Below are 24,003 nucleotides of genomic sequence, written 5' to 3' on the forward strand. Positions count from 1 at the left end.
GGTGGCACACACCTGTAAACCCAGCTACTCAGGAGGCCGAGGCAGAAGAATTGCTCGAACTGAGGAGGCGGAGGTTGCGGTGAGCCGAGATCGTGTCCCTGCACTCCAGCCTGGGCGGCAGAGGGAGACTCCACCTCAAAAAAAAAAAAAAGAAAAATTTGTTATCTGTATTTTACAATTAATTTTTTCAAAAGGAAAAAAATAACTGAAGGAAGGTTGCAGAAGTACCACATTCGCAGCTTAAAGAAATGGAGGCCCAGAGAGCATGACTTCCCCACAGGCGCCCTGGACGTTGAGGGGCAGGCCGGCCTGGGACCTGGGATCCTCCCCGTCTCACTTCCTTGTCCCCAGCCCCCAAACAAGGCGGCGTTTCCCCAGCGGGTTGCTCTGGCCTGGTGCTAGTGAAATGAACTTGAAGCCAAGGGTCAAACACGATGACGGGCAGGGGCCCCAGGACACCGTGCGGGGGCGGTGTCCCCCACTCAGGGCAGGCAATGGCCTAGGCAACTCCAGGGCTCCTGGGGCCAGGCCTCTGCTCACTTCCCCCCAGCCCCCTTCAAAGGGCAACAGGAAATAAACCAGAAGGGGCCACCAACATTTAGGAACAAAATTTATTCCAATTTAAAACAGAGTTCATTTCAGGAGAAAGATATGAAAAGTCGACTTCCATCGGTGTCTGGATTAAGGGTCAGGGCTGGTGGCTGTGGGAGGTGACACTGAGCCGCTCCTCAGCCCCTCCTCCCATCCCTCAACGCGCACAACACATGCATTTCAAATGGTAAAAGGCTTAAAAACAGCTTGTATAGAATATTTTTTTAAATAGATTAAGGTTGAAATTGTCTGAAATCAGGACTGTGTAATATACAAGTATCACCGGTCCCGTCCACCAGGCCAGCTGCAGGATCCGCTGCCACCACTGGGGACATTGGCACGGGGATGGCCCTCCGTGGGAGCCAGGAGACCCAGGGTGTGGGTCCTGCGGTGGCTGGGGGCTGCTGCCGCCTGGGCGTGACATGATGGGAGAAGGTGGTCGGCATTCACGAGAAAGCGTTGGCAGGTGAGAATCACCAAGGTAAACACACACACCCTACACGTGGCAAGGGTGGGGTCGGCTGTCCCTGCCCCTGGGCGCCATTGGCACGACAACCACCGCCTGGGACTCTCCTGGAGCAGGCACCGTGCCCCGGGCCTGCGACACCCACCTCCATTTTTGGGGTACCAGGGGATCAGGCACTCAGACCCAGAGGACCCAGGCCGAGACGTTTTGGCGGCCCCAGCCCGGTTCTGGGATGCTTGGCACGGCCCCCTCCCTGGGAAGGGCTGATACTTAGCCCGGCAGCGATCTGGCCCGCATGCTGGACGACTCCACCCTCAGGCCACGACCGGGTCACCTTATGCGATTTGGGCCCTCAGAGGTGCCACAAGCACAGGCCCCCAGAGGGCTCTGCTGCTGGAAAAGGTTGCAGCGGCCCTGCCAGGGGTGGCCCCATCTGCTCCCCCAAGGCATCGCCGGGCCCCAGCACTCGCCACGGGGGGCTTCTGGAGCCAACCCTTAGGCAGACACCTGGCATAAAAAAGGACGCTTCTGGGTGAGGCGGAAGAAAAGTGGCGTGGGGAAGCCGGGGGGGTCCCGCCGGCCCCGTCTCCCCGTGGGGCTGATCAGAAATGTAGCTGCCCTGACCTGCACACGTCTCCCCTGCCCCCTCCACGGGGCTCCCCCTCTTCTCCCCCGGAAGCCAGCAGACAGCCCCGCGGCCTGACAGCGGCGGGCGGGCGGGCAGGAACTGCTGGTCTTTGGGGCTGTGTCTTGTCGTCTGTCGAAGCGGCCGTGCAGGGTCCCCGAGTGGCGGCGGGCGAAGGCAGCACGGGCAATCCATCCCTGGGACAGCTGTGCGAAGCCCGGACCCACAGGGCGCCGCGGTGTTCAGTCAACAGCGGACAAACAAGCCACCTCCCCAAACACAGGCCCCTCGTCCCCACCTTCCGAGTCTCGGGGAGAGCCAGTCTCGGTGCCTCAGTGCCTAAGGGGGCCCGGGAGCGGCCCCCGGGGCCGTGGCTCAGTGCGGCGTGGCCTGGCGGGCTCCCCCTCGGGACGTGGCCAGCCAGGCCTGGAAGCCGCCCAGGCCGGTGCCTGCTGCCACCTTCCACGCGCCCCTGGCCAAAGTGCAAGTGCTGGCTTCCGCTCCCCCGGGGCGGGGCTCGGGGGCGGGCACAAGTGCTTGGGACAAGGCCACGCACAGAGCTGCCGGCCACGTCCCTCTCTCTGCCTCTCGGGTACACACCTGAGAATATTCTGTAAAAAGTCCTCACCCCACCCTCACTGTTTCCAAATTGGTGACAACACAAAGCAGAACAAAATGAAAAGAAATGCCCCCATCCAAGTGGCCTGTCTCCCAGTGTCACCAGGGAACCATCCCTCCAGCTGCCAAGCCCATGTGGGCTCCGGTGGGGTGCGCTCCAGCCAGGGCAGGGTCCTCGGGCAGCCCCAAGAGGCCAGTGTTGGCCCTGGAGGCACAGCCCAGAGGAGCACCCATGGCTCCAGCCCGGGGACCCTTCCCAGCCTCTGCAGAGGGACGGGGGACCCTGCCATGAGAGAGGGCCAGGGCGTTTCTTCAACCTGTGAGTCAGGCGTTCTTTTTCCTCAAAAAAAAAAAAAAAAAGTTAGGCACTTCCAGGGTGGGCGACTGAGGGAGCCCCCCACCCCCTCTTCAGGAGTCCAGTGAGCAAAGCACAGCATTGATTCGTGAAGAGGCGAGGCGCACGGGGCGTCAATAACTTAAAAAAGGGGGAAAATGTCAGTCTCCGAGTCTCCATGCCTTTCGTGATGAACAGAAGCAGGAAGGAGAAAGCAGCAGCACGTGGGGTTGGAAGGACAGCGTGGGGGGCTGCGAGGCGGGGGCCCCCATGCTGGCTGGCAGGGGCTCTGTGAGGCCCGGAGTCACTGGGGGCGTGGGGCATGGGGCGTGTGTGTGTTTTATGTTTCGTTGCTTTTTTTTCTTTTTTCTTTTTTTTTAGAAAAAAGCGAGCCATAAGTCAAGGCCAGAAAAAGGCTGCCTTTGCCGTTGACAAAAGGTGAGAAGGTGCGCGAAGTGTACGGAGGGAGAGATGTACATCCCCTGATAACTGTGAAATAAAAACCATTTGTTAAAAATATGAAAAAAAAAAAAAAAAAAAAAGAAACTCCTCCCGCGGGCAGAGGCCCCGGCCCAGGCTCGGCAGCGCCACCTGCCCGGCAGCCGCAGGCCCCGTGGAAAGAAGGTCCTGCCGCGTGTCTCCGTCCCGTCTCCCTGGGCCTGGGCACTCAGACCAGGTTGTACTCCTTGAGGTTGAGCTGCAGGATGGTGTCCTTCACGGCCGCGAACACGAAGCGGATGTTCTCCGTGTCGGTGGCACACGTGAAGTGTGAGTAGATGATCTTGTCGCTGTCGGGGTTCAGGTCCACGAACATCTTCAGGATGAACTCCCGCGCCGCCTGGGCGTCCCGCTGGGGCCCTGGGGGAGGGCGGAGGGTGAGACTGTGCCCGGCCCGGCCCAGCCCAGGGCAAGGGACGCGTGGGTCCCTTTGTCACTCCCAGGGAATGAGTGAGCAAGGCCCACAGCCCACCCGGCTCGACCCCCCGCCCAGAGCCCACTGCATGCCTGACGGGCTGCTGCTCCTGTCCCTCCCTGGGTGAGCTGCGGTGCCCATCCCACTGCAGCCCCAGGGCACTGCTGTCAGGGCCCAGGCCTCCGACCTGGGGCTCCACACCCCCACTGCTCCTCTGCTCAGCCTCTACCCACTCAGTTCCACAGCCACAGCCTTCTAGGGCAGGGCAGGCCTCTGGCATGGAACAGCGGCCCCCATCCCCCCAACAGTGCCGCTGCTGCAGGCGGGGCCTCGGAGACGTCCCAGGGGCTCCAGCAGGGGCGCTGTTTCCCACCCGCTACCCCTGCCTCTCCGCCACCCTGGACAACTCGGCACCCCGCCCAGTAACTCCTGACTGCCCCGATGGAAAGGCCCCTGGGGTGTTCAGGGGACTGCTCTGGGGACTGGTGGGACAGGGTTCCATGCCCAGTCCCTTGGCCTCCCCCAACCAGGGCTCCCTGAGCCCACAGGACAGGCTGCCAGGCAGGGGCCACGTGTGGCTGGAGCAGGAGCAGCACCCCCTGCCACTCCCCTGCCCAGGAACAGCAGGGCCCTGCACCTGCAGCCAGCGACCGAGGTCACACCGTGCGCCAGACCCCTCCCTCCCACTGCCCTTCCAGAGGCAGGGCACCCCGAGGGGCCCTCCTGACGATGACACCCGAGACTCGCGGGAGGAGCACAGATCCCAGGTGGAAGCGAGGGCACCAGAGCTGTCCGGGGCCTCACCGTGCCTGGCGGGGACAGCTCTGAGTGGTGACAGTGCTAACGGCAGCCACTGACCACACAGACAAGGGCACACGACACCGTCCCCTGGCCGTCATCCCCAGGCCCAGAGAGGGCGGGGCATGTGAAGAGCCTCAGTGCTCAGCTGCCCTGACCGCCCCGTGGGGCGGGGGCCACACAGTAAGGGAGGGGCCCAAGCGTGCGGGCACTTAGGCACAGAGGAGGACGCAGGGGCTCCCACCAAGGTCCCCACGGGGTTGCGCTGACAGTGTGCATGAACCCTTCCTGTGAGACCCTCCCATACGGGATCACCTATACAGGACACCCCCATACAACAACTCCCTCCCTTATGACAGCCACCGACACAAGACTCCCCCTCCCCATGGTGCCCTCCTGGTACGAGACCCCTCCCACCCGAGATCCCCCACCCCAGGAGACCCCTCCCACCCGATATTCCCCGTGCCGCAGCCCCGCGCACCGTCGAACTCGGGGAAGTAGTCCACCAGGTGTGAGTACAGGATCTTGTCCTCCAGCAGATCCTTCTTGTTGAGGAACAGGATGACGGAGGAGTTCTGGAACCAGGGGTAGGTGATGATGGTCCGGAACAGGGCTTTGCTCTCCTCCATCCGGTTCTGGCGGGAGCGAAGGCAGCGGGGATCAGAGGGGACCTCCCCCCTGCACACAGCCCGAGGGGCAGCTGAGGGGACCCAAGTGAGGGGACCCAGGCTCGGTAGGTAGAGAAGGCCCGGTCCCCCATGCTGCCCCTGCTCAGGGCAGGGCCCACCTCATTGTCCGACTCCACCAGGACTTGGTCGTATTCGCTGAGGGCGACGAGAAACATGATGGATGTCACGTTCTCAAAGCAGTGGATCCACTTCCTCCGCTCCGACCGCTGGCCACCCACATCCACCATCCTGAAAGAACACAGCGCCAGGACTCAGCCACCTGGGGCCCCAAGGCCCAGTCTGCAATCCCGGGACGGCCACCACACAGGACCCTCCTGCCACACCAGACTGACAGCGGCTGGAGCAGGAAGAGCCCCCACTGTTAGAACCGGCAAGGACGCTCTCAGAGAGTGGCCCCCGCCTCCAGAAGTCACCACCGCAGAGCCTTCCCTCACTGGCAAAGGGGCCCAAGACCACTGGGCCCAGGGGAGCGGGCACTAAGGTGGGGGTGCGAGAACCCAGAGGACTCTGGGCGCCAGCTGCTGCGGGAACCTGCGATGGGTGGTGACCAGGGACCCTACGTCCGGCGTCTGGATGTCACCTGAGTACAGCAGCCTTTCCCCTCGCTGGGGTCAGGGACACAGACGTTCACCAAGTGTCGCTCGCAAGAGTCAACACAGATGCCACAGCTGCTCCCTGCAGGACCCCCCAGTGACGGCTGCAGAGGGCAGAGTTGCCAGTACCGTCCTGGGGCAGGAGACCAGCCCCGCCTGGTGAGCAGCTCAACCTCACATTCTCAGACCACACACAAGCGGGAGAAAAATTCAGCTCAGACGGTGCCTGCGGGCGTGGGTTCCTTACAGGAGGTTTACCTCTTTCTACTTGTGACTTTTCTAAGTTTTCTGGAATGAGGAAAGGCACTTTGGTCTTCTTGAAAGAATACAAAGGCAGAGGCGGAGAGTGCCGCTCAGGCCTCGGCCCCAGACCCCAGGGAAGGCCGGGGTCCCTGCAGCTCTGCCGAGGACAGCCGGGCTGCCTTGGGCATGTGAGCCGTGAAATCCACCTGGTCTGGTCTGCAGAGGAGTCCAGCAGGCACAGGTGGATGACAGATGTGCCAGGTGACTCTAAGGGACAAGAAGGCCCACACCAGCAGCTGCGGTCAGGCGGGAGGGCAATGGGTGTGCCGACACCAGGCCACAGCCCATCTGGAGTGCAAGGCCTCTCTTGCATGCCTGTGGCAGCCGGCAGGGCTGGGCTCCGGGTCCCCTTGTGTCTTGTACCCACCTGAGAGGGCAGGAGACCCTCCTCATGCACTGGGGCGATCCCACGAGCCTTCAAGGCCTCCAGACAGGGATCTGGCCTCCAGCTGCATCCCAGAGCACCTGGCCGGCCCTCTGCTGGCTCATGGCGGACAGAGGCAGCTGGCAGAGAAACGACGGCGGCAGAGGACTGGGCTCAGGATGGGGCTCTGCAGCCAGCACAGAGGGCACAGCCGGAGCTGGGAAGGGCCCGGAAGATGGTGGGGAGGAGGTGACACACCCGGCCTGAGCTCAGGGAGGGGACAGGACATTTCTGACAGAGGACATAGAGGCCTGCGCTGTGAAGAGGCCAGCGTGGGGCTGCGAGGGGACCCTGAGACACGAGGTGGGGAGGGGATGGTCTTGTCACACCCTGGCCTGTGCCCAGCTAGCCTCAGCTTTATCCTGGGCTCATGGGCCTGGTGTGAATAAAAAACAAGAAAAACTCGAATTCCTGAACAACATATACCATCGCCATGTCCAGAGAGGACGCCACAGCTTCTGAGGCCCGGCGCCGGCGCGGGTCCCCGGGAGCCACCCCAGAGCTTGGCGTTCCTTGGCTTGTGGCCACGTTGCTGCATGCCTGCCTCCATCCTCACGCCGCACCCTCCCTGCCTGCGCTGCGAGGCCGAGCTGGGAGGACAGGTGGGGAGAACAGACGGACAGCAGGGGGTGGCACCCCCAGCCCTGGGGTGGGTCTCAGGGCAGGGCCCTCAAGGAAAATCCCCCAGACTTCCCGGAACCCTCACAATGGCCTCGGCAGTACACCAGCTGGGTGGGGACACCCTGGCAGGGAGGCATCATTCCCTCATGAGGGCCAGTGCCAGGGCGAGCTTGCGCTGCAGAACCGTCCCCTGCAGAACCCGGGGACGGTTCTGATCTGGAAACGGGGTCTGTGCAGATGTCACCAGTTAAGACGACGTCACACAGATGTAGGGTGGCCCTGGCCAAGGACAGGTTATAAGAGAACAGAGGCAAAGGCGCAGGCAGGGAGGACGCCGCATGAAGAGGGGGCAAGGAGGGGGCAACATGGCCACAAGCCAAGGATGCAGCCACCACTAGGAGCCAGGTGAGGCCTGGGCAGATCCCCTCCGCCTCAGAAGGACCCGGCCCCACCCACACCTGCATCTCAGCCTTCTGGCCTCAAGCACCGGGCGGGAATAAGGCCTGTGGAGGGAGTCTCACACCTGGCCCCAGCAGCCCAGGACAGGCACGCACAGCCCTGCCCCTCAGCGGCTCGACAGCGGCCAGGGCCTTAGCCCTGGAGATGTTGTACGGGGCCAGGAGCCAGGCAGACAGCGTCCACACTCCCGGGGACAGCAGAGTCCAGCCAGCTGCTCAGCCTACCCGGCATATGACCCACGGAGGGTCCCCAGGGAGAACTCTGCTCTGCTGGCCGGCCCCCAGCCACAGTGGACCTGGAGCCCCGGAGACCCGACGGGATCCACAGGGGCAGCCCGTAAAGAACAGAATCCACCCCACACCACCCAGCGCCTCCACCCCACACCACCCAGTGCCTCCATCCCACACCACCCAGCACCTCCACCCCACACCACCCAGCGCCTCCACCCCACACCACCCAGCGCCTCCACCCCACACCACCCAGCGCCTCCACCCCAGCCTGGAGCCCTCCTCCCTCCTCAGTCCCTATGAACCCCTCACCTCGCAGTCTCGGTCCCTATGACCCCGCCCTCCCCTGGCAGCCTCGGTCCCTATGACCCCCCCTCCCCTCACACCCTTGGTCCCTACGACCCCTCCTCCCCAGCAGCCTCAATTCCCATGACCCCTCCTCCCCAGCAGCCTCAGTCCCTATGACCCCTCCCGCACCCTGTGGCACCCCCTCCTCCAGCCAACACTCCAGACCCCAGCCCCATGGTTGCTCCATCCAGGCCCCTGGCCCGTTGTGGAGACCCCGTCCAATGTCCTCCCCGCCAGGTCTCTTCGGCTGCCAGTCTGGATGGATGTGACCACCACCCCCACAACCCCACAGCTCCTTCCCTGTGTGGCCCTGGCTCACACATACTTAGAGATAAATCTTCTCTCCTGGCCTGGTCAAACACACCCTGAGGATGAAGACCAACGGGCTTTTTTTTCTTTAATAAGACAAGACAGGGTCCCCCTCTGTCGCCCAGGCTGGAGTCCAGTGGCGGCGCCACCATGGCTCACTTCAGCCTTGACCTCCTGGGCTTGAGCGATTCTCCTGCCTCAGCCTCCTGAGTAGCTGGGACCACAGGTGCACACCACCACACCCGGCTAACTTTTTACATTTTTTCAGAGACGAGGTCTTGCTATGTTGCCCAGGGTGGTCCCCCACTCCGGGACTCAGGTGATCCTCCTGCCTTGGCCTCCCAAAGCGCTGGGTGTGCAGGCGTGAGCTGACACAGCAGGCAAATGAGCCTCTCAGTGCCCCCCCCCACCCTGCCCACTGCGGCCCAGGCGGTACCTGAAGATGATGTTCTCCAGGTCGAAAGGGTACTCGATGATGCCGGTGGTGGGCACGCGGACCCGCAGCACGTCCTGCTGCGTGGGCAGGTAGCCCGAGGTTGCGATGCGGTCAACATCGGTCAGGTAGCTGCAACACAGCGGGGGTCGCTCAGGCCAGCTGCCGGGGGCACGACAGGGACAGGGCACCCAAACCAGCTGGAGGACGGACGGGAAGCCACAGGGAGGGGTGGACCGCGCACTGCACCACCCACGGTGGAGTCTGAAGAGCCCGGGGGGCTTGGGCCAAGGGAGACCCTGGGGTCGGGATGCGAACCTCCCAGCCTCTGTCCTCTCTGGGGTCTCAGGGGACAGAAAGGACCCAGCACAAGAGAAAGCTCCAGGAGGAGGACTCCAGCTGGTTTGGGGGGTTTGTAGTAGAGCTGCTCAGAGACGGCCACCAAGGAGGGAGACGGTGAGCCAGGGCAGGGGACTTCCCAAGCGAGGCCTGGCTGGCCCCGAGGAGGAGGCTTCACAAATAAGCACCTCATGAGGAGAGTCGCAGCTGCAGAGGAGGCTGCAGAGGTCCCAGCAGACCCCGCGCCCGTCTCCCCGCTGCTCCCCGTCCGCGGGTGCGGCACCCACCCGGAGCAACGAGCCAGCGTCTACACAGCACAGCTAGCTACTGTCCACGCCTGATTCCGGCTTTCTCGGTTCCCCTCGTGCCTTTTCCTGCCCAGCCCGCGACCCCTCTCTGGGACCCCATCTGGCATCAGAGGGTCTCCTGAGGCCCTCTGGGCTGTGACAGTTTCCCATTTCTGACGCCCTGGGCAGTCCTGAGTGGGGTGACTCTCGAGTGGTCTGCCTGGGGAGGCCGGGTGCCTGCGCAGACCTTTCCGGCACCACCTGCAGGCCCTGGCACTTGGCTGCAAGTGCTTGGTTATCTGGGCCCTCCCACAGCCTCCCAGAGGCAGGGAACAGATGGAAGACGAGCAGGAGGGGTGGGGGATGGGCCTGTCCTTGTCCCCTTAGGGTCTCTGCCTGCTGAGCATGGAGGGCAGCAGTGCACAGCCTGCCGCGCGGGGGCCTCCATCTGCAGCCACGGCCCGGCCACCTGTCAGCACACAAGTCATCCCCTATCCCAGGCCCAGAGACTGGGAGAACCCCGACATCAGTCAAGGTCACAACAGTCACTAGTGGGAGACGTGGCTCTGGGGATGATACCACAGGCAGGAGTGCGACAGCCCAGGGTGTATACACCTCCCATCCCACGGCCCTTCTAGGAGACTGTGGGTTTGCCCCCACAGACCACAGGCCAGGCTCCAGCACCGAGGGTGGCCAGGAGCTCAGTCCTGACCCAGGGAAGGCAGTGGCAGGGCCAGGCGTACAAGGAGGCCAGTGTCATACCAGAGTCCATGGGCTCCTGCCAAAGCATGGCCCATCCAGGGTCATGTCCTGCTCTGGTCCCTCAGTCCGGCCAGGTGGCCGGGGCCCACCATGTCCCTGCCCCAGGCGAGCGGGCAGGGGGCACCACAGGCGCTGCGGAGGGCTTCCCGAAGGGTCCTGGGCGCTGGCCCGCAGCCACCGTTCGCATGCTGCCTGCGGTGCGGCTGCACTTACTACTTGGCAGAGTCGGAGAGCTGGTACTCGCGCCTGCGGTCATAGCACTCCTGGATGCCGGGGTCGTCCCACAGGGTCTTGATGGCGCTTACGTACTGATGCTCGAAGGTGGTCACCTTCTCCACGTCCACCTCCCGGATCAGGAGCGCATTGGCCTGCGAGGGCGGGCAGGGGAGAGGCCGAGAGCTCGCCAAGGTCCACGGAGCCACCAGAAAGCTCGAGACGGCCCCTCTTCCAAGCCTCGGCTGGCCTGGGCAGCATTCTGCAGGCTGCGCAGTCAGGACCACTGACAGTTTCGTGTAAGCACGTGTCAGAAAAACACGAGGCTGCCTTGCAGTGCGGTTCCTCCAACAAGGCCCCAAAACCAAAGTCTCCCAGTGGCGCTGTCTGCAGGGTGCCGGGGAGGCTGGGCTTCGACTCACTCCTCAGAGGTGGGGAGGGGATGGCGTGGGGAACAAGCACGCGTGGGACACACGCGCCTCAAGCCCGGGGCCCGCAGGAGGGCAGTGCAGCACCGAGCACGATGGAGCACGACAACAGAACAGACGGCAGCGGCGCCCAGAGCGGGCGAACAGCCCCAGCACTCACTGCCTCCAGAGACACCGGGAGGCAGGAAGCCCCGTCCCAGGGCGTTGCAGCCAGCGGCACCGCCCGCAGTGTGCAGCTCCAGACTCAGTTTCTGCCCCGCCTGGCTTCTCTCTTTCATCCAAAAAATGCTTATCAAACACCATCTAGGGCAGGCCCCACACCCGGTGCTAAGGACGGCGTGCGGCCCCGAGCCGCCGCACTCAACAGTTTACCAACAGTTCACCCGGTGCCCCAACATGAGCCGCCTCCTCTCATGCAACCCCGGGCAGTGGGCGGCGTCAGGCCCCAGCTTGCTGCCCTGTCACAAAGGAAGGCCGACCACACAGACACGTGCTTGCACACACACACGCACACCCTTCAGGGGCAGACACCGTGGGGGACGGTCCATGCCCCGTATCCCGGTCCCCTGGGGGCACAAGCCGACATGACCAGCCACAGTTTGGCTGAGGGACTGGGGAGGGGACATACTGGGTGGGACCCAGATGGGAAAGAAGGGAGTCTTGCCCTGGGCTCTGGGAGCCAGGGGGCCCTCCCAGGCCCCCCAGAGTGGAGACTCAGCCCTTGCTTGTCCCCGCTGAGCAACGCTCCCCCGCCCCAACTCCAACTTCAGCCCTCCCCTTGCCCTGCCCCCAGCCTCTCAACCTGGGCTGGGATAAGCACACCTAGGGGGACTTGGAAAAAGAGGCACAAACCCCCAAAATCCCACTCCCTGGAAACTTCCAGATTAGGGATCAGCAATCTACTTCTGCAGAGGCCAGAGAGCACACCCAGCTTTCCCGACCACACGGACTGTCTCCAGCACTCAGCTCTGCCGCTGCTGCTGCTGCTGCTGCTGCTGAAGCACCATGGGCAACATGGCAGAAATGGGTAAGTACCAATAAAACTTTATCGACAAAATCAGTCTGTAGTTTGCAGACACCTGTTTCAGATGTTGATGGAGATCTAAGCCCAAATATGAATGTGGACTCTCGGGGGGCCACAGCTGGAAGAGACAGGGCAAGTGGCAAACCAAGATCTAAACACAAGAGCCCCAGCCCTGAAAACAGGGCTACAAAAGCGGGATCAACGGCCCCTCGGCTGGAAGGCCCCAGGGAGGCCACTGGCAGGAGCCACAGCTGCACGGCTGCTGGGCCTGCCCCCTAGGGCGGCCACTGGGGGAAATTGTCTGGAGGCTTCTCAGAGGACAACTTCAGGGTAACCCTGGGACCCAGCGATTCCGCTCCCGGGCGTAGCATGCAACTGAGGGAAGGGAACTCGTGGTCACATAAACACACGTCCACAGACGGTCACAGCAGCTCCACTCCCAACAGCACACACATGAAGGCGCTCAAACATCCGCCAGGGGATAAACGGGCACATACACGGTCCCTCCATGCACTGGAACATGACTCAGCCATGAACAGGGACGAGGCTCTGACACACGCCACAGTGTGGATGCACCTTGAGGACGTCACGCTCAGTGACAGATGCTGGACACAAAACGCCACACAGGGTGCAATCCTATTTCTATGAAATGTTCGGGACAGGCCGATCCACAGAGGCAGGAAGGGGACGTGTGGGTACCGGAGCTGCAGGAGGGGGTGGAAGTGATGACCAATGGGGAAGGGGCTTCCTTTGGGAAGATGAAATGTTCCGGAATCCGACAGCGGTGATGGCTGCACGACTATGCAAACATATCGAAAACCACCAGATTACACCCTTTAAGCAAGTGAAGTGCATAGAATATGAATTATAACTCAATAAAGCTGTGATTTAAAAACAGGGCATCAAACAACCTCTACTTGATTAAAAAAAAGAACAAAAAAACCAGGGCGGAGGCCAGGCATGGTGGCTCATACCTGTAATCCCAGCACTGTGGGAGGCCAACGCGGGAGGACTGCTTGAGCCCAGGAGTTCAAGACCAGCCTGGGCAACATGGTGAAATTCCATCTCTACAAAAATTACAAAAATTAGCTAGGCGTGGTGATGCACCTGTAGTCCCAGCTACCCAGGAGGCTGAGGTGGGATCACCGGAGCCCACAGCTACTTGGGAGGGAGGCTGTGGGGCTTGGCCACGCAATGCCCATCACAACTCTCCAGTTGGCCTCCAGGAAGGCAGTGGTTGCTGTTTCCATGTCCATGACAGGAACGGATGGATGACCAGGGGTAGCCTGGGCCGGCCGGGACCCCCGGCACGGCCCCACCCTGGCAATGCGGCCACCGTGCTCACCGCCAAGCCCACAGCTGCCCAGATGCTCCCCTCCCCAGGCGCCTGCGGCTCACCTTGTTCTGCTCGTACTTGTAGAGGATCTTGAGCGTCTCCATGGCCCGGATCATGGCCTGCATGGCGGTGAAGATGTTCTGGTAGACGAGCTTGGTGAAGCTGCGCTTGTCCTCCTCTGAGTAGCCAGCACCGTGGATGATGCGCATCTGCTTGATGAAGGTGCTCTTCCCGCTCTCGCCCGTGCCTGGGGACGGGGCACATGAGGGCGGGTGGCAGCCGGGGCCCGACTCGCGTGCCGCTGCCCCCTCTCCCCCAGACCCCGCCACGCTGCAGCGCCCAGCATAGGAAACCAAAGTGCGTGAGGCTGACCGTCTCTCCAGCAGACGCCGCAGCCTCCTGACTCCTCAGAAAGAGTTTACAAAGCGCCCTTCCCATTCTCCTCCAAGCCAGGGTCTTATTGGAACCACCCCTTTTCCAGAAGTTCTGCGAGGACACGCTTTCCTGGGGGCCAACTTGGTATTTACGTCAAAAACACACGGTCTCAGGCCAAATCAAGTCGCACGGCACCGGCCCCGGCTGGGACTGCACAGCTCCCCGATGGCCACACCCGTTCATGATCAGTGCCCGCCAGAGGGACAGCGCACAGATGCGGCGGCGGTGCCCCGACAGATGGGATCACCCCTAGGGCTTCTCTGCACAGACCACCCCAAGGGCTGAGCGCCCCCTTCCTCAGAGCTTTGCTCAGTGGCCACGGCCACCCTGCCCCCGTGCGCCAAGCACCCCCGAGGCTCTCCCTTCTCCCTCTTGGTGCTGCGGCGGGGTCAGCCAAGACAGTCGTGCCTGCCGCACGTGGCCCTGAGCACGTGCCTGAACCCCTTTACGTCTCCATGTCTGCCATGACCTTGCTAATACCCACGATGCTTCCAGAGAGGAGTACGCTACCACCCCATCTCTGCGATGGGCACACTGAGGGTCCCAAGGCCCCAGAGAATCAAAACGACCAGCAAGTCAGCCTGGAAAAGCGATCGGGAAAGGGGCCCACGTGGCCAGCTGTCTCTCCACCCCAGCCTCCAGACGAGCCCCCCACGCATTCTGGGTGACAGGGGGGTCCTTACTCCAGCCCATCTCCTGCCTCCGCCTCTCACTACCTGGTCACCGCCTGGGCAGAGACTCTGTCTCCCGCTTTTCTTCACCCTCACGTGCTGGGATGCCAATGCTGGGTTTTCCAATGTGTCCACAAATCTCTGATGCTCATCCCTTCCAATACTGGAGGCTAATTCCCCTCCCCTTGAGGATGGGCTGGACTTAGTGACCCGCTTCTAGCAAACAGAATGGAAGTGACAGCGTGCCATCTCCAAGGCTAGTTCACGAAAGGCACAGGGCTGCTCCTTGCTCTCACTCTCGGGTCTCGGGCTCTGGGGAAGGCAGCCGCCCTGCTGTGAGAACCCTCCAGCAGCTCCACGGAACTGAGGCCTCCCACCAACAGCCACTAGAGGGAGCCCGCCTGTGAGAGGCTCCTCCAGCCCCAGTCCAGCCTTCGAATGATGTGGCCCTGCTTGGCTGGTATCGTGACTACAACTTCTGAGAGAGCCCAATCCAGGACCACTCAACCAAGTGCTCCCAAATCCCCAACCCTCAGAAACTATCTGAAGTAAGTTTTCTTAATTTAAGTTGCAAAGTTTTGTTAATTTAAGTTGCAAACTATTACACACAGTAGCTAACTTCTAATTTCTAAAAAGAAACTGCCTCAACTCCCTACTCAAGTAATAACCCTGCTGAGGCCCCCACTGGCCTAGAGACTCAAGTGTCACCGCCCCTCCCTGCATGCCCCCAGCCCACCTCTCCAGGCTCGCCTTCACCACCCTGTGTCTCTGAATCTTCCGGCACCTCCCCACTTCCACACATGTCATACACTGTGCCCTCTGCCCACAGTGCTGTCCCAATCACTGCTGCCTGAAGGCTGCCTGGTGCTGGGATCCAGCTCACTTCCTCTCACAGCCTCTGCTCCACAAAGCCCCCGAGCCCCAACACAAGTCTCCCTCCTGTGCTTTCTGGAACCTTCCTTGCTGCCCACAGTGGACATCGTTGCACAGGTGCCTGTCACAGGCCCCCTCGCCTGGCAGCTCCTGGAGGTGAGACAGGCTGCGTGGGTCCCACAGTGGTCACAGTGCTGCTTTCGGGAGGCCCTCGACAAAGCCCAGGAACTGCCCACAGCACCTGTGCTCCCTGGGGGGGTCTCACAAAACACCTGACACATCCCGAGTGGGGAGCCCCAGAGGCAGCTGCCTCCTCCCAGTACTTTTCTCAACCACGCTGCGTCCTTTTCAGAAGAAAGAAAATTGACTTTGATTCTGTCTCAGGTAGTGATCCGCCTCCCAGCCCTCACCTCATCCACAAAAGGTCAAACCCACCCAAGTTCCGGGACACGAGGGGTGAGAGTGTGCAGGTGAGACCACCTTCTCCCCAGAGGGACCCCCACACGCCCTTCCCTCACCGCGCCCTGAAGAGAAGAGTGGTGGCATGGAGGGGATGTGATCTGAGCAGCCTCAGCTCTACAGACGGGTGTGAACCCTGGGCCCCGAGGGGTGCTCAGCAGCATCCCCGGCCCCCACCCACTTCATCTCAGGAGCACCCCGCGAACTGTGACAACCACAGATGTCCCCAGACACAGCCAGTGTCCCGTGGGTCAAGACTGCCCCCAGATGAGACTCTGTTTAACAAAACTCTATTACAAAACATGGCTGTTCCGTGGGTCTGTTTGGAAGGATGCTACACCTGGAAACAGCCAACACTCACACACACTGAAGGCCACACCGACGCGAGACCAGCACACCCTTCAAGCCCGCACCCCGGCACAGGCCCCACATAGCACGGGAGGCGAGGAGGGCCCTGCACTCCTGGCAGAAGGCGCCACCCCTTGGTAACTTTGCACCCAAGACACAAGGTCCCTCAGGCCATAAACACCTCAACCATGAAACAGAAAAGCAAGCCCCAGCTCTCAGTGAGAATGCTGGGAAGACCAAGACGGCCGAGAAGGAGTCTGAAATGCCAGAGGTCACTGCCCAGATGAGAACTGGCTCGGTACTACTGTTTGGGGTTTTGTTTTTTCAGATGGAGTTTCACTCTTGTTGCCCAGGCTGGAGTGCAGTGCCATAATCTCGGCTCGCCACAACCTCCGCCTCCTGGGTTCAAGCGATTCTCCTGCCTCAGCCTCCTGAGTAGCTGGGACTACAGGCATGCACCACCAGACCTGGCTAATTTTGTATTTTTAGTAGAGGTGATGTTTCTCCATGTTGGTCAGGCTGGTCTCAAATTCGTGACCTCAGGTGATCCGCCCACCTCGGCCTCCCACAGTGCTGGGATTACAGGCGTGAGCCACCGCGCCCGGCCTGTTTTGGGTTTCATAAGGAAGGCAAAAATGACAACCACAGCCCTGGCTGGCCAAGGACCCCCATGGAGCTCTGCAGAGGCAATATGGGTACACTGATGGGGTGGGAGGCGGTTCACACCCATGCACCCCTGCATGCACACATATATATGCATGAACGTGCATACATGCACACAATGCACACATGTGCACACCCACACACGTGTGCATGCGTGTACCTCAGCACACACGTGCACACTGCATGCACGCATGCATGTATGCACACACATATGTACATGTACACACACATGCAGCCCATACACAGCTAGGCAGCTGCATGTGAAGCCATGTGCACCACTCCCAATGGGTGGAAGCCACCCGTGTCTCCCACGTAACCCACTAAAGCCAGGAGAGGCCACAGAGGGGGGCAGGAGCCCAGCAGGAGCTCTGGGCCACCGGAAGCCAAGCCAGGCCAGGTGGCCCCAGGCCTCTGGTGGCCCTGAGGTACTGGCCACTGTTAAGCCTGGCAATGCAGGGGCCAAGGGCAAGGCTCTGGACAGCACTCAAGCCAGGCCACGCCACTAGGTTTGGGTTTTCAAGATGCTTTGGCCCCAGCCTGCTTTTCAAGTCGCCCTGTCTCCCTGCGCCAACTCAGCTGCTGCCGCCTCCCATCACACAGTACCTTGCAGCTGGGATGCGGGGGTCCCCACACAGCAGACTCCATGTCTGGATGCCTGACTCCTGCCTGAGCCCTCACACCCCGCGGCTGGGGCTCCACATTAAGGATCCTGCTCAGCAAAGGCTGGCTCCCACCTGACCAGCCGCCATGTGGCCCCAAAGCAGCAGCCCCAACTCAGGCCTCAGCCCACATGGCTCCACCCTGAGCCAGCCTGCCCCGCCGACAGCCACACTCCTCCTGAAAGACGTCTGAGCTGGAAGGCTCTTTTGGCTCCAAAATCTTCAACAGCTGCCCACTGGAAAGAAACGCCAGCCCGCTCCTCCCGAGACCATGTGTGAGCCCCTCCGAGATTCCGCCTCACTCTGGACTCCTCTGGACGCGTCCACAGCCCCTGCTGGCCCTCATCTCCCCGTCTCAGGCCACCCGCCAGGGCACAGCCTTCAGTCCACTCCTCACCGCACACCAAGCACCACAGCAGCTTTTCTCCTAAAAGCCAAAAAACCAAAGCTCCACAGGCCCTTCAGCAGGTGCACGGGCGCAAGGACCCCACGCACAGACCACCGCTCAGCACGGGGAAGGAACGGACCACGGACCACACCACCACCCCAGGGCAACGCACCAATGGTCCCACCCACAGCACTGAATGTCTGTGATCCTCCCAGATTCCTGTGTTAAAATCCTCACCCCTAAGACAGTGGTGTTGGGAGGCGGGTCAGCTCCTTCCGCGGCGGAGCTCTGGGGGCTCTTTCGTGAGTGCACTGACGATTCCAGGAGGGATCACGTCCGCGTGAGGACACAGCAAGAAGGTACCGCCGTCTACGAACCGCGAAACACAACCACCCCTACACGGAATCCACAGCGTCGCCATCTGTGTACCAGGAAGCGCAACCCCCGCTCCCTGTCACCCGCCCCCCGAATCCACAGAACCTTGATCTTGGACGTCCAACCTGCAGAACCATGGGAGACAAACTCGGGTAGTTCACAAGCCACTGCGCCTGCAGTGTTGTCACAGCGGCCCGAGCTGACTGAGACAGTGACAAATGTTAGGAAAAGAGGACACTGGGGGAAGCCAGGGGTCCAGCCAGGGCCAGCATGAAAGGGCAGCTGGGAGGGTCCTGCAGGGCAGATGCTGCCTAGCCCCTGCCTGTGGCGGGGGAGCACGCACTCCACAGGTGACGAGTCAAACCCAGCTTCACATGCACTCCTCCCATCCTCCCTCCCCGCCACGAGGCCGCACCCACCACCGGGTCCCGCTGTGAGACCCCCAGGTTCCTGCCTCACGTTGGGTCTGGAGCTGGTGAGCTCAGCCTACCAGGAGGCCGCCGCGGGCACTGGCAGCTGTGTGCGACGCCTGCTTCAGCACCAGGGTTAAATATCAACTACCCCTTCAATCAAGCCCTTCCCCTCCCCAAATGCCCGGGGAGCTCCCATTGCAGAAATTCAAAAGCCTGGTGTTCAGGAAGCGCCCAGCACCCCCGCAGCACGGGACCTTCGAGGGTGGCTCTGCCATTCCCTCCTCAGGGAGGTGTGAGAGTCGCAGTCCCCGTCTGCAGCCTGCCGCGCCAGCTTCCCAAGCGCAGGGGCTGTGGCTGCCCTGCCCACCTGCATCCCTAGCCCCTACGCAGAAGGCGCTGTGTACATGTTTCCTGAGCGAACTGAATGAACCTGGCCCTGGTCCACGGTGCTGGATCCCTCATGTCCCCATCGGGTCCCCTGCACTCCAGTGCCCGTCAGGATGGACCTGACTGCGTGTCACCAGCCACGGCTCCTGGGAGAATGGGGCCCACATCTCCCACACCTGAGGGAGCCTAGGTCTCCAGGAGGGCCCCATGCGACCACAAGCAAGGTGCTTTGCCTCTGCAAGCATGGTTCCTGGTGGGCCTGCCACAGGCCGCCCCACAGCGGACCCCAGATGCTAGGGAGCCTTCAGGAGGCAACGCTCAGGTGCACTCAGCATGTCACCACTAGGAGGGGCCAGAGTCCGCCCACTGCTCCCACTGAGCCAGCTTCCACAGGAGAAAACCACCCTCCGGACTGGACCCGCTGGCCAAGATCTGGAGAGGCCAACCAGGAGGAACCTGGTTCTCCTGTGCCCTGGCTCCCGGCTCCCGGCAAACATCCCCAAACCGCAGTAAAGGAAAACGGAAGAAAAGGAAGCCCCACGCCCCGCAAGAGGGTGCAGCTTGGAGAGCAGGAGCTGGGGGCTCATCTCACGCTCAAGATTCAAAGCCGGGCATGGAGGCTCACGCCTGTAATCCCAGCACTTTGGGAGGCCGAAGCAGGTGGATCATTTGAGATCAGGAGTTCGAGACCAGCCTTGCCAACATGGTGAAACCCCATCCACCAAAAAATTTACAAAAATGGCCAGACGCAGTGGCTCACGCCTGTAATCCCAGCACTTTGGGAGGCCGAGGCAGGTGGATCATGAGGTCAGGAGATCGAGACCATCCTGGCCAACATGGTGAAACCCCATCTCTACTAAAAATACAAAAAATTAGCTGGGCGTGGTGGTGAGCACCTGTAGTCTCAGCTACTGGGGAGGCTGAGGCAAGAGAATGGCGTGAACCCGGAAGGCGGAGCTTGCAGTGAGCCGAGATCACGCCACTGCACTCTAGTCTGGGTGACAGAGAGAGACTCTGTCTCAAAAAAAAAAATTTACAAAAAACAATTAGCTGGGTGTGGCAGCGGGCGCCTGTAATCCCAGCTACTCAGGAGGCTGAGGCACGAGAATCAACTGAACCCAAGAGATAGAGGTTGCAGTGAGCTGAGATTGTACCACTGCACTCCAGTCTGGATGACAAGTAAGACCTTGTCTCGAAAAAAAAAAAAAAAGATTCAAGGCCGGGTACAGTGGCTCACACCTGTCATCCCAGCACTGTGAAAGGCCGAGGCAGGCGGATCACTGAGGTCAGGAGTTTGAGACCAGCCTGACCAACATGGAGAAACCACATCTCTACTAAAAATACAAAAATTAGCCGGGCATGGTGGCAGGTACCTGTAATCCCAGCTACTCGGGAAGCTGAGGCAGGAGAATCACTTGAACCCGGGAAGCAGAGGTTGCAGTGGGCCGAGATTGCACCACTGCACTCCAGCCTAAGCGACAAAGTAAGGCTCCGTCTCAAAAATAAATAAATAAATAAATAAATAAATAAATAAATAAACAACAAATAAAAATAAAAATTACATAAAGATTCAAGTAAGTGGCCGGGCGCGGTGGCTCAAGCCTGTAATCCCAGCACTTTGGGAGGCCGAGACGGGCAGATCACGAGGTCAGGAGATCGAGACCATCCTGGCTAACACGGTGAAACCCCGTCTCTACTAAAAAATACAAAAAACTAGCCGGGCGAGGTGGCGGGCGCCTGTGGCCCCAGCTACTCGGGAGGCTGAGGCAGGAGAATGGCATAAACCCAGGAGGCAGAGCTTGCAGTGAGCTGAGATCCGGCCACTGCACTCCAGCCTGGGGGACAGAGCGAGACTCCGTCTCAAAAAAAAAAAAAAAAAAAGATTCAAGTAAGTAACCCATGATCCTAGTGGCAGGGCTGAGACCTGGGAGCCAACACCTGGGAGCCAGACTTCCAGGGTTCCAGGCTGCTTCCCGCCTACGACGCCTGAGCTGAGCCCCACAGTGCCCAAGACAGTGCGATGTGGGCCGAGAAGCCAGGAAGCCCCCACAGGGCTGCAGGGAGGCCCAGGCCAGTGCACACACCGGGAGCAGGGCCACAGCCGCAGGGCCCCACCCGGGGAATTCACAGGACCGTGCATCAGCTCCCATGAGAAGGCGGGCCGGTGGCAGCCCACGCGTGTGCATGTGTGTGCCTGTGATCTTGGCTCCTGGAAAAAGCCTGGAAATCTAACCCCCTGACCACGAGCTGTGCCAGCGGGTGTGGGATCAGAGCCAGGCACCAACCTGACACGGGGCCCGAGGAGGGGCAGCCCTCCTGCAACGGAGGACAGACGCCCCTCATCCAGCTTCACAAGGGGCCTCATGCCTGCCCCGCCTCCGTCTCAGAACCCCAGGAGGTAGACAGCACCTCAGTGCCGGATTGACTGGAGGGGAAACTGAGGCACGGAGCGGTCAAGCTGCCTCCCTGAAGTCCCACAACCCCTCACTGCAGGGCCTGAACAGACTCGGTTCTCCTGGTTCCACAGCTCATTGCCGGCAGCCCAGGGCATGCTCTCTGTTCCAGCACGCACCCTCAGGCAGGGAGGTGAGAAGACAAGGAGGCGCCCTGAGAGAGGAAGGGCACCCGGCTGGCCCCACTGCTGAGGCTCAAGAAAGAGCCACCACGAAACTCACTACCCCAGGTGGGGCGTGACAGCCAGGGGCAGCGATGGCAGGACAGCCTCTGGACTGGAACTGAATCCCATCTCCACAGCAGCAGAGTCCCCAGGTGCCTCAGAGGTGCAGACACCAACTGCCCCTCGATGGCCAGGGGCCATGCCACCTTGTTCTATTCCAGCGGAGGCTTCCATGTAGTCTGGCTCCCAAGTGGGAGTGACCCTCCCCACTGGAAGTGGTTGGTGTCACTCACCCATGTTTGCTATTCTTTTTTTTTTTTTTTTTTTGAGACGGAGTCTCGCTCTGTCGCCCAGGCTGGAGCGCAGTGGCCCGATCTCAGCTCACTGCAAGCTCCGCCTCCCGGGTTTACGCCATTCTCCTGCCTCAGCCTCCCGAGTAGCTGGGACTACAAGCGCCCACCACCTCGCCCAGCTAGTTTTTTATATTTTTTTAGTAGAGACGGGGTTTCACCGGGTGAGCCAGGATGGTCTCGATCTCCTGACCTTGTGATTCGCCCGTCTCGGCCTCCCAGAGTGCTGGGATTACAGGCTTGAGCCACCGCACCCGGCCTTTTTTTTTTTTTTTTGGGACAGTCTCTCCCTCGGTCGCCCAGGCTGGAGGGCAGTGGTGCAATCTTGACTCACTGCAACCTCTGCCTCGTGGACTCAAGTGACCCTCCCACCTTAGCCACCCAGGCAGCTGGGACTACAGGTGCACACCACCAAGTCTGGCTAATTTTTTGCATTTTTAGTAGAGACGGGGGTTTCACCATGTTGCCCAGGCTGGTCTTGAACTTCTGGACTCGAGTGATCTGCCTGACTCGGCCTCTCAAAGTGCTTGGATTACAGGCATGGGCCATTGCACCTGGCCACACAAAATTCCTGAGCTCCCCTCTCCTCGCACGCTGGGTCTTACCACAGCCCTTACTGAAGCCCCCCGAGAGCCTGGGAGACTGGGTCCCCAGCCTTGCCCAGCCCATCTAATCCAGTTGTGGACACTGGTCTGAACGTCTCCTCCCGGGGACAGGGACAGACCCCTGCCCCTGCCCAACTCAATGACCGTCGCCAAGAAGTCTGGGATGAGATCGCTGATGGGGGAAGGGTGGGAGTCCAGAGGCCCAGGGCCCCTCTCCAGACACCTGCCCAGGCCACCAGCAAGTCCCTGACTGGTCAACCATTGCCCCATCCAGTAGGACTGAGGCTGAGCAAACCGGCGCCAGTGCCACTGGCTGAAGGGCTGCTTCATTCATCCCACAGGCTGGGTGGGCCCGGCCCCACCACAGCCCTGGCGGCTTCCTTCATCCCACAGCTTGGGGCTGCAGCAGGGCACACCACAGCCCTGTAGGCTTCATTCATCCCACAGCTCAGACCCGGCCCCACAGTCCCTGGGGATTAGGACAGGCAACAGAACAGCCACATCTCTGCAGGCCGCTCGGTGGCAGGGCCCAGCAGCCATCAGTGTGGACACGGTTAACAATGGCAACAGACACAGCGCCCTCCAGTTTGACCATACCCCTCAGCCCCCCACCCCATCCATCCCTGGAGGTACCCTGAAACATCAAACCTGTGACCCCACAGGTTTGACAGGCGAGAAAACAGAGCCTGGACCGCCAGACACTGCGGTACCCAGAGCACCAACTCTGCAGTCAGACGGGGACAGAAACTGGGCCACCACCGTCCCTCTTGGAGCCTCCCAGGCCTTGGGGTCCCCGTGTGGACGCCATCCAGGGAGCACCACCGCCCAGGGTTACTCGCAGCTTTTCGGTGCAAAGCAGCCAGCAGGAAGGGCGGCCACAGGGGACAAGAGGACTCCCTCCCTGCTGTCTGCGGCACTGGCCTCATCTCCTTTAATCCTTCAACCATCCTACAGGGGGAAGAACATTTTTCCCAAGTGACCGATGGGGAAACTGAGGCCGGGAGAGGGAAATGACTTGCCCCTGGCTCCCTCCAGAGTGTGACCCCACTGCCCCGTGCTGGGCGGCCCAGGGCAGCCCATGCCACAGGCGGGACTCAGGGAGGAGCTTCTGAGCCAGTTGCGCACTGTCCTCAGGGACCCCTTCTGCCCGGTGCACAGGCCCACCGGCAGGTGGCAACCGAGCCTGCCCCGGCAGAGATCCCTGGTGTGCACCGGGCCAGCCTGCAGGGCGCTGAGCAGTACGGGGCCACTCCTCTCCACTCCCCTGCGTGATCTGCCTTCAGTCAGCCAATGACGGTCACTCGCCAAGCATCTCCGAGGCTGCACAGCTCAGTGACGTGGGCAGGGAAGCAGGGAACCAAGGGCATGTAGCTGACAATGGCCACGAGAGGGGACGGGGGCTGCTCAGACACACGCGCCAGGGTCCTGCTCCCAGGGACACTGGGCAATGTCTGGGGACATCTGTGGTTGTCACAACGGGGGTGCTCCTGGCCTGGAGTGGGAGGCAGCCAGGGACGCTGCTCGGTATCCTGCAGTGCCCCGGACAGCCCCACCCCAGAGAGTGATCCAGTGCCAAACATCCACGGAGCTGAAGCCGGGGAATCCTCACCAAGGCGTCTG

At 61.2% G+C, this 24,003-nt stretch overlaps 1 protein-coding gene across 1 annotated transcript in view; it reads right to left on the bottom strand.

The window, feature by feature from the left end:
• Positions 1–596: 596 nt before the first annotated feature.
• GNA11 (G protein subunit alpha 11) overlaps positions 597–24,003 on the bottom strand; it is a 29,289-nt gene continuing 5,882 nt past the window's right edge. Inside the window, exons 2-7 of the mRNA XM_033195792.1 lie at positions 13,203–13,387; positions 10,353–10,507; positions 8,755–8,883; positions 5,133–5,262; positions 4,827–4,980; positions 597–3,492 (exon numbers count right to left, since the gene is read on the bottom strand). Coding sequence (XP_033051683.1) covers positions 3,302–3,492; positions 4,827–4,980; positions 5,133–5,262; positions 8,755–8,883; positions 10,353–10,507; positions 13,203–13,387 — 944 coding nt within the window. The 3' untranslated portion in view covers positions 597–3,301. The remainder of the gene's footprint in view (positions 3,493–4,826; positions 4,981–5,132; positions 5,263–8,754; positions 8,884–10,352; positions 10,508–13,202; positions 13,388–24,003) is intronic.

This window comes from Trachypithecus francoisi, unplaced genomic scaffold (genome assembly GCF_009764315.1).
Source record: "Trachypithecus francoisi isolate TF-2019V2 unplaced genomic scaffold, Tfra_2.0 Lachesis_group5, whole genome shotgun sequence".
NCBI classification, from domain to species: Eukaryota; Metazoa; Chordata; class Mammalia; order Primates; family Cercopithecidae; genus Trachypithecus; species Trachypithecus francoisi.